Here is a 13,465-nt window from a genome sequence, read left to right as displayed (position 1 = left end):
AAGTTATTATATACATGTATTAAAAAAAAGAAAGTTCAAAAAATGCATTAGATTTGCTAGGAATTATTTTACCGGTAGGATCTAAGCTGCAGTAATTCGCCTACCAGAGGGGTCGCTGTGGCTTTAATGGCCGCTTTTGTAACCCGAACGAAGACGATCTTTCCTGCGGGCAGGGGGCGTGTCTTCTCGTTGTCCACGCAGTTCTCCTCCCCCGGCCGCCATGGCACTTCCCGGCATTCCCTATGAGCAGCGGCTACTCATCATGGCGGAGCCGCGGGAGAAGGCACTGCAGGATTACAGGAAGAAGCTCCTGGAGCACAAAGAGATAGACGGCCGGCTGAAGGAGTGTGAGTGACGGGGAGGACAGGAAGCCATAGGGTATTCGGTGGGGCGGAAGAGCTGCTCACACCCGCACACAAACCGCTGTGTCATCCCGGCTCCGGGAGGATGACTAGGCCGCAAAGCCTGACAGAACTTCCCTGCCGCGACCTCCACTGACAGCCTGGGTGCTTCAGAGAGGAAATCTGTTGCCCGTGGCAACCAATCTATTACCCGTAGCAACCTATCCCATTACATTTATTATGACTGGGAACTGCTGATGTCATAATTGGAGCAGTTACCCATAGCAACTAGACAAGTTATCCTTTGTTTAGACCGAAAAAGTGTAAATCATTCATCCCCCTGAAATATTTTAAACCTTTTTAAGTTAAAACCCATTTATTTATGTTTTACCATCTGCAATGGAGATTTTTCTTGATTTGTAAAAGCAAAACAAATCCTTTGTAGTCACCAGAAACGGGGCCCCCATTGTAAGATTACTGGTGACAACACAAAACTTTATTGCTATTAGGCCACGTACACACATGCAATAATTATCATTAGAAAACAAATGATTACGACCGATTTTTTTGAACGATCGTATTGTGCATGGTTCTGTACATGCTGTAACGATACGATCGTTCAAATATAATCCACCCATGTACACGGTGGATACGGTTGTTTGAACGATGTAGGAAGTGACGTGCATCAGAGAATAATCCACGATCACCGTACACACCAAAGATAGCGAACAATCGTCGCCCAATCAGATTAGCCGGGGCAGTCGTTTGTTTTCAGTGATGTTCATCGGCGTCGTACGGCCGAAAAAAAAAATCCACTTACCTTCCATGCCACAGCACAGTTGATCGGTCCTTATTACCAATTTTATTTCCACTTTAACACTGGAACACTAACATTAAAACAAACACAAAAGTGGTCTAAAAGGTGCCTAAAATAAGTTAGCAGCTCTGCCATGAGAAAACAAAACTTTGCTTATTACCAAGATGGCTGTTACACGATGACTAATCAGATATGTTAAGTGAGCAAAGCTGCGTACACACTTCCAATAATTATCGTTTGAAACGAACGACTGATCGACCAAAAATCGTTCACAAAAAAGGCGACCAATGACGCCGCTGAATGAGAATTGTCGTTGGAAATGAACGACCGTCATGGCAGATCTGATTGGCTGACGATCGTTGGCTATATATCGTGTGTACGGCCCTTCAGTGATCTTGCATGTTTGTGCAATACACTTTCTCCTGTCCATGTCACTCCCTGCATCGTTCAAACAATTGTATCTAGCGCGTGTACACTATTGGTGGATTTTATTTGAACGATCGTATCGTTACAGAATTGTGCACAATCGCTCAAATATAACCGTTGATCGGTCGTAATGGTTTTCTAGCAATAATTATTGGAAGTGTGTACCTAGCTTAATTGGGGCAGGGGATGTGCAGATCACCCACAGGGAGACCACAGGCAATATTGGTGATTAACCCCTTTTTTCCTATTGGCCTGTTTTGTTAGAACAGTTCAGTTCCCAGTGTTCTCCCCGGCCCCTTTTACCTGGGCACACCACCTGGCACCTTTCAGGAACCACCTGGCTGTTTTTGGGTGGCTACTGAAGAGTTGGCTCACAAATCGGGCTTCCACCCGGCTTAAAACATTTCTGTGTTTAGGCACTGAGTTCCTGTGCAATAATCTCTATTGTGATGGGTTAGGATGCCTTTGATACTTCTTAAGTGTTCTGCTGTTCAACTGTATATAGAAGTCCAAACTGCCCATATAACCACGGAGGTGACAGTTGACATTTTTAACTGATTTGGGTGAAAACCTCCTGTGTATAATACAGCACCTCCTCCCCATTGATTTATTAAACATTGATGTTTATGGCTTAGGCTATGTAGTGCAATTATTGTCGTTGGAAAGGATCTTTCATGACTGTACGATGCATGAATGAGCACTGTACATACGTTACGCTCTATGGAGAGTGGAGGGGGGAGAACGAAGCAGCGGCACCCCACTGCGCTCTCTCCTCTTCACTTTCATTAAGATCATTCCTCGTCCGTGAATCCGCCAGGATGATCATTCGGATGATGGATGACGAGCGCTGTACGCATTCAAGATTCTTGTCCGATATCACCCCTGAGAGGATTATTGGACCAGGACCATTGCACATGTATACCTAGCCTAAGGCTGTGGTGACAAGGTGCAGCCAGATAATACAAACATGACTGGCTATGCTTGAGCATGATGACATTTACTAATTAAATTAATTTGTTTCCCCAAAGTAATTAAATAATTTCTTCTTACAGTAAGAGAGCAATTGAAAGAACTCACAAAACAGTATGAAAAATCCGAAAATGACCTCAAGGCTCTGCAGAGTGTTGGACAGGTACTATATTGCTTGCATGTGTATTAAAAAAGTACTTGGTGCTTGTTTTGTATGGTTTCATTACTATAACATGTCCCTACATTCTATGTGAATATATTTATATATATTTTAAGCTGTCAAGCAGTTTAAAGTGTTTCCCCTTACATTTAGGTTGCATTTCCCTCTACACTCTTTAAGTGTTAAGTACAGCCCAGTCTGAAGCAGATATGGGTGGATTATTGGACAATGGGACCAGTTGGTAACCATACAGATGTATTGTAGCCCTTATATAATTACATCGTCCCTTTTTGTTTTCAGTCTTTTGACATCAAAAGTTTTAGACTCCTAAATCATCAACCTTTTTATATTATCATTATTAAACAGTATTTATATAGCTCCAGCATATTATGCAGCGCTGTACAATAAATAGGGCTTGCAAATGACAGATTAATACAGACAGTGACACAGGAGGAGGAGAGGACCCTGCCCCGAAGAGCTTACAATCTAGGAGGTGTACATGCAGCGTACAATTGAAGGGATATGGAATAGTGGGAAGTAATGAGGGTTTAGTAGAAAGAAGACGGGTAGGCAACTTTGAAAAGATGGGTTTTGAGTGATCTTTTAAAATGAGCAGAAAGTAGGAGCAATCCGAATAGGATGAGCAAGACCATTTCAGAGACTTGCATAAATGAAACTGGCTACTGAATAGCTGTAACTCTTTACACAGGACAGTCATCATTTCTGGATTCAAGCTATAATTACATGCATGGCATACTGACATGAACTTTTGCATCTTTATGTTATAAAGAAAGTATTTGTTAGCTTTTTATGGAAATGTTTTTCTCTGTAATAATTTGCTACAACTTCTAAAGTCTCATTTGTGCATTTTATCTTCTATGTTTACCCTTTAATACCCTTTAATACCTTTAATATACTTTTCTTTTTCAGATTGTTGGTGAAGTTCTTAAACAGTTAACAGAAGAAAAATGTAAGTATTTATTACAGAGAGCCAGCAGCTCACAGTGGCTATTATTATTAAACAAGATTTATTTAGCACCAACATATTACGCAGCACTGTACATTAAATAGGGGTTGCAAATCACAGGCAGTGACACAGGAGAAGGAGAGGACCCTCAACCGAAGAACCTACAACTTAAGAGGTGGGGGAAGTATCAGATAATAGGAGGGGGAATATGTAGTGGTGGGAAGTAGTGAGGGTTTAAGAGACAGGGGAGGATGGGTAGGTAAGTTTGAAAAGATGGCTTTTGAGTCCTCTTTTAAATGAGCAGAATGTAGGAGCAAGCGGAATAGGACGAAGAAGACCATTCCAGAGAGTTGGGGGTGCTCTAGAAAAGTCTTGGAGCCGTGCGTGTTAGGAGGTTATGAGTGAGGAAGTCATTAGTGGGTCATTGGAGGAGTGGAGAGAGCAGCTAGGGGGGTATTTTTCTATCAGGTTAGAAATGTAAGTGGGACAAGAACTGTGGAGGGATTTGAAGTCAAAGCACAGAAGCTTGAATTTGCATCATTATTAGATTGTAAAGGAAAGAGTCGGTTTAGTGGAATTCCAGAGAGGAGGATGTTACAGTAGTCCAGACGAGAAATAAGAGCGTGAACAAGGACTTTAGTGGTCTCTGGAGATAGTGAGAGGCAAATTTTGGAAATGTTGTGCCAGTGAAAGTGACAGGTTTTAAATATGAGGGGTAAATGAGATGGCAGAATCAAAGGTGACGCTAAGACAACGTGCCTGAGGGAAGGGATGAATGACAACATTGGTTGTTGGCTTTTAACCTTAGCGGTCATGTGTCTCAACCAGAGTAGTTCAAAACCATTTCATCATTGTGTCAGCTCTGCAGTAATGATTGCACACAGGGTGAATGCTTTATTGACAAAAGTGCTACAGAGGAACCCTGATTATAGGGTGGGGTTGAGATTTCCGCTGTGAGGTAGATATTGAAGCATCTTTTTTTAGCAGTGCTTAAACCATTGCTGGTGAATCAGTGAAATTAATGGGGATGCACAAGAACCATATATGTATATAAATATAAAACCTTTCAAAATTGTTTTGTCTTGGCATTCTTTAAACTTTACTTTGTTTACTTCTAGTCATTGTCAAAGCAACAAATGGACCAAGATATGTTGTTGGCTGTCGCCGACAGGTAACTCTTTATTTTGCATTGCTTTCGATGTTCAACTCAGGCAATTTTTTAAGCCCGGTAGGAAGAAACTGTAGGTGGGAGGCAGCCTGCATTGTGACCCTTCAGTAACTAGCTAAAAACAGCCAGGTGATTACTGAAAAGTGCCAGGTGGTGCGCCCAGCTGTAACGGTCTGGGAAGAACACTGGCTTGGTTTTACATTTATTCTTTATTAAGGAAAACTATATTTCAGCAGAGACTTATTATGCAGATATTTAAAATGCACCACTGGGCCCTAATTAGTTAACAGAAGCTCAATTGTTACAATAGCTGTGAAAACTAAAGAGCCAACAGTCCTGTGTAAATGAGTACTTTTTTTTTTCCTACTTTCCCTGCAGCTTGACAAAAGTAAACTGAAGCCTGGCACAAGAGTTGCTTTGGATATGACAACTCTCACAATTATGCGGTAAGTTTGTGTACATGAAATGCCTGGTGCTTTAATGTAGTCTTGCTGTCCATAGAACATGAGTAAAGTAAACTGGTTTGAGAAATGGAAAAAAAACTGCTGTATCTTTGTATCCTTATACTTTATGAATAAATCTTCATGAATTGTTCTTTCGTTTGTTCTTACTGAAGCACTTGCAGTTGTATACCTTGTCGTTTTTATAAACACGCGTGTATAAAAGTGTGTGGCTTGCTTTCATCTTACCTATAGCGCAGCTGAACATTGAGCTTCGGCTGTCAGGCACTAAAATGATATTCTATATTAAAGAATCCATTTTAGGGCAAGAATGGTTGTTGCCACATATTGTATACTAAAGAGATTCTCTACCAGAGTGCCTGGAACTGCAGAAATCCTCCAGAGGTTTCAACAGAGGCTGATTGAAATCTGATGGTGTCTGTGAAGTTCTTGGACTAATGCCACTTAGCAGAGCCGGTTGCTTGATATTGATGATTTATCTAAAGGCATTGTTCCTGCTAGCTCACACTATTCGGTCATTCTCCTAGCTGACTCTCAAGTTGGAAGATCATTTTTCAAACTTACCTCCAGTTTAAAGGGCACCAATTTTCTTGCATCTTGCCATCTTGACCAGTTGGTGTGGCCTGTTGTAGTTTCCACAGTTGTGAATGTGTCAAAACCTGTTTTTAGGGTAAACAACTGACCTCTGTGGTATATGGAGGAACCCCATCATAGGCCGATGGACCTTAAGCTGAAAAGAAGCGATTTTCTCCTGTTTATGGAATATTCATCCTTGTGGTACCCAGTGGATCCATTTCACTGACTTTTCCTTTTTGTGTGCAGTTACTTGCCCCGTGAAGTGGATCCCCTTGTATATAACATGTCCCATGAGGATCCTGGGAATGTTTCCTATTCTGAAATTGGTGGGCTGTCTGAACAGATCCGAGAACTCAGAGAGGTGAGTGCTCTTAATTTTTATGTGCAGTATTTTTTGAGCTGTGGCAACTGGGAGGGAAGCAGGCCTTAGAATTCCAGGGAAGGCCCACAATTATTCCGCTACTAGGTTCTGATCTTTTGGCAAAAAATTCTAAGTTGCTGGTCTTGGTTTGCAGTTTCAGGTGCAATCTAATGTCCCTACCATAGTCATAGATCATTACCAGTCCAAGGTTATTTTTGGGGGTAAGCCATTTAGGCTAACTGCATGTTTTTGACGTCAATGACAAAGCAAGGATCTTTGTAAAGAGTTGCATATTTTGTCAGCCCTATATAAGTAATATGATATAGTAGAAATACTAATATAACAATGTTAATAAGAACTGTAACTGAACAGTTACATAATCCAAAGCTCTACTTCATGATCTATAACTTTCCTTTCACAGGTCATTGAACTCCCTCTCACAAACCCAGAGTTATTCCAACGTGTGGGGATTATTCCTCCAAAGGGTTGCCTGCTCTATGGCCCACCAGGTCTGTATTTTTTATATTCAGCTGACAAATTTTCCCTACCAGGATAATTAAAATGTCTAAGGGGAAAAAAAGAATTCTAAGGAACCACAAAGTTGTTTACGGGGGACTTTTTAAAAACCTCAAAAAGAAATAGCCTTGAAAGTTATCCTACCGTTCCAGGGTGCACAATGATACTAAATGTTCTGAGGATTTGTTTACATACACGGGTACATCTGTGCTTCTTCTTTTATTTCTTTGTGATTTTTTTTTTTTTTACAAGGAAGCATTGTTGAAACATTTACATTCTCTAGAACTCACTGTCCTATAGTCAGAAGCTAGCTGATCAGTTTGATTCTGGGCGGCACCAAGTTGAGATTAATAGGACAAGCAGTGTCCTGGTCCTGTTGGTCGATGATACAGAAGCAATTAAAAAATATACTGTTTGACTTGAACCTCTCCATGAGATGGTTTAAAAAAAATGGTAAAACACATTTGTGTAACACTCCTTTTGCTTCCCCAAGGTACTGGAAAGACACTCTTGGCAAGGGCTGTTGCCAGTCAACTGGATTGCAATTTCCTAAAGGTAATTGTTTATCATTCCCGGTGGAAAAAACTTTTATATAGTTCCCGATTGCTTTAAAAAGTATTCCCTCTGCAAGAAAAATTGATAAATATTGACTGACAATCTGTAAAGCAAGGCATCTCTTGTTGAAGTTATTTGCTTCAGTAATTTCTGCTTGCCTAATTCTGTTTTCCTTCATTTTACTAGGTTGTTTCCAGCTCCATTGTAGATAAATACATTGGTGAAAGTGCTCGTCTTATTAGAGAAATGTTCAATTATGCCAGAGACCACCAACCATGTATCATTTTCATGGATGAAATTGATGCTATAGGTAAGACACAAAAACTAGGTATATATGAATGAATCTTTTAGTCTATACACACACACAAGTTTTGGGTTATATTGGGCAGACCCTTCATTTAAATGGGCTGCGCCTGCATCAAAGTCCACAAAAAATGCGCACATCATGGTCTTGCACTAAACATAACTGCAATGTGAGTATGCTGGGAAGGGTCATTGAGGTGCCAATGAGACTGAATTACTGCGATAACCTGGTGATCTCGCCTGTCATTGTTTTGAGACTTGGACATTTGCAATAGGTGGGGCTAGAAAAAACATGGCGTATGCACATACCTGGATAAAAAAAATAATAATTCTTGAATGAAAAAGCCTTTTATTTTATTTTGCTCTTTAATTTTGGTTAAAATAGAAAATTATTAGAACTTTTTTTTAAATCCAAACTCATCTTCAGCTTCATCTTTTTAACCTTGTACTGAGACTATTTAATTATACCTCGCTACCTTCTTACAGCGTGCATTAGACCTTGCATAAATTTGGGTAGAGCCGGCCTCATTTCCTGGCTGGGGAACATCTAGCCCCTTCCTCACCAGCCTGACTGTCCTTTGCATTCTATTTCATTCATTTGATATGGGCTCTCTCAATTTTGAAAGCTCTGCAGAGAACTCTTTAGAAGTACATGGGCCGGGATGTCCTCATTTGCCTGCATTATTGGATATAGAGACCCAATTTTTATTATGAAAAATGAAATGTATAATTAAAAAGTGTAATTGGCATGTTAAAAAAGAGCAAAAGAGATGCAAGAGAATGCAAAATTAAAAATTAAACTCCAGTTAAAATTTCGCATCACTTGAACAGCACAAATTGATGTAAATCTACACTATTGGGGACTTCTATCACAAAAACCCTAAAGAATAATTTTAACAATCCCCTTCATCCAAGCCTTAAATAAACCATATATTTTTGTTTTCGATTGACAGAAATATTTCTGTTAACCATTAACTTTTGTTTCCTCTTAGGTGGTCGACGGTTTTCAGAAGGTACTTCTGCTGACCGAGAGATTCAGAGAACTCTAATGGAGGTATGTTGATGAACAGGTGAAGACATATTCAGTAGCCAGCCAGGTCAGTCTTGGCCAGTAGGAGCCTTTAGACCTAAATATGAAGGAAAGGTGCCCATTTTACCTGGTCAGATTCTTTATTTAGAGTGGCAGAAGAAAAATGGTAGTGGAAATCAAGACTTGGAGGCAGTGCTGCAAAAAAAAAAAAGTAAAATTTTTACATTACTTTTATGTTGTCTACCCTTTTATGTGAAGTAAAAACGCTGAGTTTAGGTCCGCTTTAAATTATAACAACTCCCCCCCTTTTCCTTAGGAGCAGGCGCTCTCCTTCTCCCTTTTGGTTGTGGGTGATCCCTTCCAGTGGAGGAATACTGGTCCTTCATTGTACACGATGAGGTTGGAAGGCTTCAGTAAACACAATGCAGTTTCTTTGGGACTGGTCACTTGTAATAGAGGGAGCCAGTACAGTTACATTTTTAGTTTTAAGAACAATGCTCATTTTTTTGAACATTTTATTTAAATATTGACATGTTGTTTGGTTTTTACATAGTTGTTAAATCAGATGGATGGGTTTGATACCCTGCACAGAGTAAAAATGATAATGGCAACTAACAGACCAGACACTTTGGACCCAGCCTTACTACGCCCTGGAAGACTTGACCGAAAAATCCGTATGTATCCCCCTACATGGAGTGATAGGTGTTTTTATTACTTTTAATTAGCTTTTATCATCTGTGTGTTTAACTTTTAACTTTTTTTTTTTTTTTTTTTATTTATAGATATTGAACTTCCCAATGAGCAAGCCAGGTTAGATATTATGAAGATTCATGCTGGCCCTATTACCAAACACGGTGAAATAGGTATCTAAAGAGTTTTTACTGTTACATGCCTGTCCATATTGTTCACATAATGTTTGTACCCAGTGAAAGTGTTTTAAATTTAGGGTTAATATTTTAAAATTACATTTTATTTTTTGTGAATATTAGGGGCATATTTACTTAACTACTTGGCACTTCATCTGTTTAAATGAACAGTGGGTCAAGACACTGGTTTTCCCAACCTGCTGTTTATTTTGGATAGCTGCTAATGTCAATATTGCGTTAGCAGCTTCTGCCTTTAAAATAGAAGTATCTTGGCAGCTGTAAAGCTGCAGTAGGCTTGCTTCCTTCTCATTATCGCTGTCCAGCTTCCAAATCAACACCAGCTGGCTAATCATGAATATATCCAGTTGTTGATTTATTATAAAAATGTATTTTTTTGGTGCTGTGTATGACTTTTTTTTTTTTTTAGATTATGAAGCCATTGTGAAGCTTTCAGATGGATTTAATGGAGCAGATCTGAGGAATGTCTGCACTGAAGCAGGTAAGGGGGTAATTCCTATCACTAATGATGCCTCTCATTTTCCTAAACTCTGCAAAAACAGCAGTTTGCCAGTAGTCACAAACATCAGAATCTAAAAATACTTCCTAAGTAGACACTAAAAGGTTCCAAGGAATTACCTTTCCTAGAGTCTGTCCATGACCATATAAATATTGCTACTGATACTCTGGATAAAAGTGGTTCAGTTTGCCTTCTATAGAGTGCAACGGGAATACCAAAACCTGCACCGAACATACAGATTCTAGCTTTATCAAGTCATGGCACTTCCTCATTGGTCGGTTATGCAGTTTTTGGCTCATAACTAACCAAAAGTGGAAGCGGGGTGAGGGAACTAGATGGTGGAGTTCTGTATTTATCACCAGAGGAGACTACAAATGGCTTTTTCAACATATGTAACAGATATGGTCCTCAGTTGGTCTGGTTAAGAAACCTACCCTCAGGAATGCCATATAACCATCCCTGGATTTTATTTAGACAGGTAGTGGTTGCAAGAGAAAGTGGCACAGTGTGCACATTTTTTATGAGATACTTATTGGCTGTAGTAGGAGGGTTGATGAAACCAGCACAATTTTATATATTTTGTTGTGTTCTTTCAGGTATGTTTGCAATCCGGGCAGATCGTGACTTTGTTGTCCAGGAAGACTTCATGAAGGCAGTCCGAAAAGTTGCTGATTCTAAGAAGCTGGAATCTAAACTAGATTACAAACCTGTTTAATATAGACAATGGATGCATGGGTGATTTATGTGTTTTTTTTGTCGGAGGTTCTGCTGTTCCTCTAGGGTATGGTTGTTATTAAAAGTACATACAACATCGTCCGAGTTAGTAGCTTGATAATTTCAGGGGACACGGGAGGGTTGTCTGCTACAGAAGGGGCGGTTCTGTATTTTTGCAAACACTGTATTGTTTGCATTTCCCCACATAAAGATTTGCTTTGCAGAAATATTTATTGTGTGAACCAGTGAGAAGAATCGAGGGGAAGAAGAAAAAGCAGATTTTAAGAAAGTTACTGTTTCGTAAGAAGTATTTTATATCAACCAATTTTTGTCTTTTCTTTACAAGGTAAATAAACCATGTTAAAACTGGGCGTCTTTGTTTTTTGTTTTCTTTTTAAGTTAATGTAGGAGCCAGGACTACTAATTTTAATTACAAATTGTTAGAGGTTTCAAAAAAAAAAAAAAAAAAAGACAAAGTAAAAAGCAGCTGTGGCATTGTGGATAGGATATGCTGACATATTTTAATGCCTTATTCATTTATTATCCCCCAGCCAATTACAAATTAGCAGAAAAAGGAAAAGTATTTTTATTAAGAAAATTCTAAGTCTTCCAACCCAGGTATTTACTATTCCAAATTGCTGTACATGGACGCCTATTTTTTGGATAGAGTGGATTTTGCTGTCAGCTCTCTGCTTGATGCAAGAGGGGGAGGCTGCAGTTGGCCATTGAGTTCTCTGCATAATGCTTCAAGAGTGTTCTGTTACTGAAAAAAGAACCTAATCTGATTTCATTACTTTATCAAGTCACATGTCTGCTGTCCTCATGGCTTTATTTTTGTCATTTGATGGCGCCAGGTGTGTAATGCACATGTATAAAATATACAAGATGTCCCAAAAGTCACTATACACTTTCAATAAATTCCAAAAACTTACACAAGAAACTGAGTTCATTCATATTTTTAGCATCAACAAAGGAGTAGTTGCAGTTTTACTTGCTAGACTTGCATCCCGTTCAAACCTCTTTAAGACCGGTTGTATACCTCCACATGAGTGCCTCCATTTTCCACAACTTTCATCCACCTTCGGATGCAAGCCTTTCCAATGTTTTGCAGCATCTCATCCCTGACCATGCTGTAGGCTGGGGGATTCTTTCCTTGAGCTGTGACAAGTTTTTGAACAACCCTGAAGTCTGTACGGGTGGAGCTTTATCCCTCTGAAGTTGGATCAAGCTTTAGTTGATGCTGAGTTCCAGTGCAGCCCATCGGATGGACTTTCCCTGGCTTTGTGCAGATGACTTCTCAAGGAGTTTATTGTTTTATTCGGTGTTGGGAGTAACTGGCCTTCCACTGCGTGGTTTGTCAAGAACAGATCCTGTTTCCAGAAACTTGCCATGGATAGCTTAATTTGTGTTACGCGTGGGAGCAGTGTGGCAGCCATAAAACTTCTCGTATTGAACAACTTCTTGCCAAGTGGCAATTTTGCAACGCTGCTCCAATGTCAATTGGCGGGCCATGGTTAAGGGAATGATACGCTTACAAAAACTGCAAAGCCTAAGTTGGCCTTAAGTCTCTCCCAATGATACCTGGAACGATATAGAAAAAAGGAAGTGTGTAGTCACTTTTGGGAGACTCTGTACTGTTGTGCCTTATGACTGCATATTTTTAAAAGCATAACTTCAGGCCCACAAAACCTTTATAATAATCTTCGCATCGCAGTGCTGTACATTCCTTGGACAGAGAGCAGACACAAAGGTGGGAACTGCAAGTCCACTCAGCTTCCCGAAGAAAAATACAAAACCAGGCACCAGGGTAGAACATGCACACTAATGCCTAATCTTTATCGAAGGAAGCTCTTGCACAGGGGCAATGTTTTACACTGGGTTGCTGAAGAAATACCCAGAAGATGGGAAGATTCTTGTTTATTATATACTCTTGTATTTAGACAATATTTTCCTATTCTGGATTTTAGCCAGAAAGGTGCAGTGTGCTTGCCATAAGGCCACCCAGCTACTCCGAATAGGATCCTAAGCGCTCATTTATGTATCTTTCCAATGACAAATCTCTAATGTGTGTCTGTAGCCTAAATAACATGAAGTCCTTGACACATTACCTGATGTGAGCACCATTGGATGAATCATTGCCAGCAGAGAGGTCAGCCTCCTAGGCAAAAATAAAATTTTTGTTTAATTTTGTTGACCTATATTTAAAGCCACAAGACACTTTATCAACCTCTGTTAAATGAGAACTAATTGTAAGATAAAATAGTCATTTGCATGTGTGATTCTTATAATGTTTTATTATTTAGATGCTCGCGTGGCATTTTTCTTTAGGAATTCCTGTAAATCCAAAGGAAATTCCCTCATTAGCTAATTAATTTCTATACGGGTAGTGCCCGGGTTACATACAAGCTATGGACTGTAGGTTTGTTCCTAAGTTGAATTTGTATGTAAGTCGGAACAGGTACACTATTTTAATAAATACAGTTAGGACAGATGTTTGTCTCAACATATTATTAGGCAGCATGGTGTCAGGTACTGTATAAAATCCTCACTGTGAGTTAATCACAAACAAAGCAAAAAAAAACTTTATGGAGCCTAGACATTCATTAACTTCTGGTGCAAGCTGTGCTTTGGTATGCAAAAACAAACAACTGCAGAGTTTGTCTTGTTCATAAAAGAGTTAAAAAAATTTTGCAGAAAGAGCTCACCCACCTAAGATCA

The 13,465-nt window shown here is 39.5% G+C and overlaps 1 protein-coding gene across 1 annotated transcript; it reads left to right on the top strand.

Moving 5' to 3' along the window:
* Positions 1–188: 188 nt before the first annotated feature.
* Positions 189–11,118, top strand: PSMC6 (proteasome 26S subunit, ATPase 6). Its single transcript, XM_072427798.1, has 14 exons — positions 189–347; positions 2,637–2,716; positions 3,644–3,683; positions 4,799–4,851; positions 5,227–5,294; positions 6,132–6,246; positions 6,668–6,755; positions 7,256–7,317; positions 7,504–7,627; positions 8,613–8,674; positions 9,204–9,324; positions 9,433–9,513; positions 9,944–10,015; positions 10,630–11,118. The coding sequence occupies exons 1-14, from the start codon at positions 221–223 to the stop codon at positions 10,746–10,748; spliced, it is 1,212 nt and encodes a 403-aa protein (XP_072283899.1). The 5' UTR covers positions 189–220; the 3' UTR covers positions 10,749–11,118.
* Positions 11,119–13,465: the final 2,347 nt, after the last annotated feature.

The sequence above is a fragment of the Pyxicephalus adspersus genome, chromosome 12 (assembly GCF_032062135.1).
Source record: "Pyxicephalus adspersus chromosome 12, UCB_Pads_2.0, whole genome shotgun sequence".
NCBI lineage: Eukaryota > Metazoa > Chordata > Amphibia > Anura > Pyxicephalidae > Pyxicephalus > Pyxicephalus adspersus.
The sequence above is the reverse complement of the archived record's forward strand: the minus strand, read 5'-3'. Positions and strand labels throughout refer to the sequence as shown.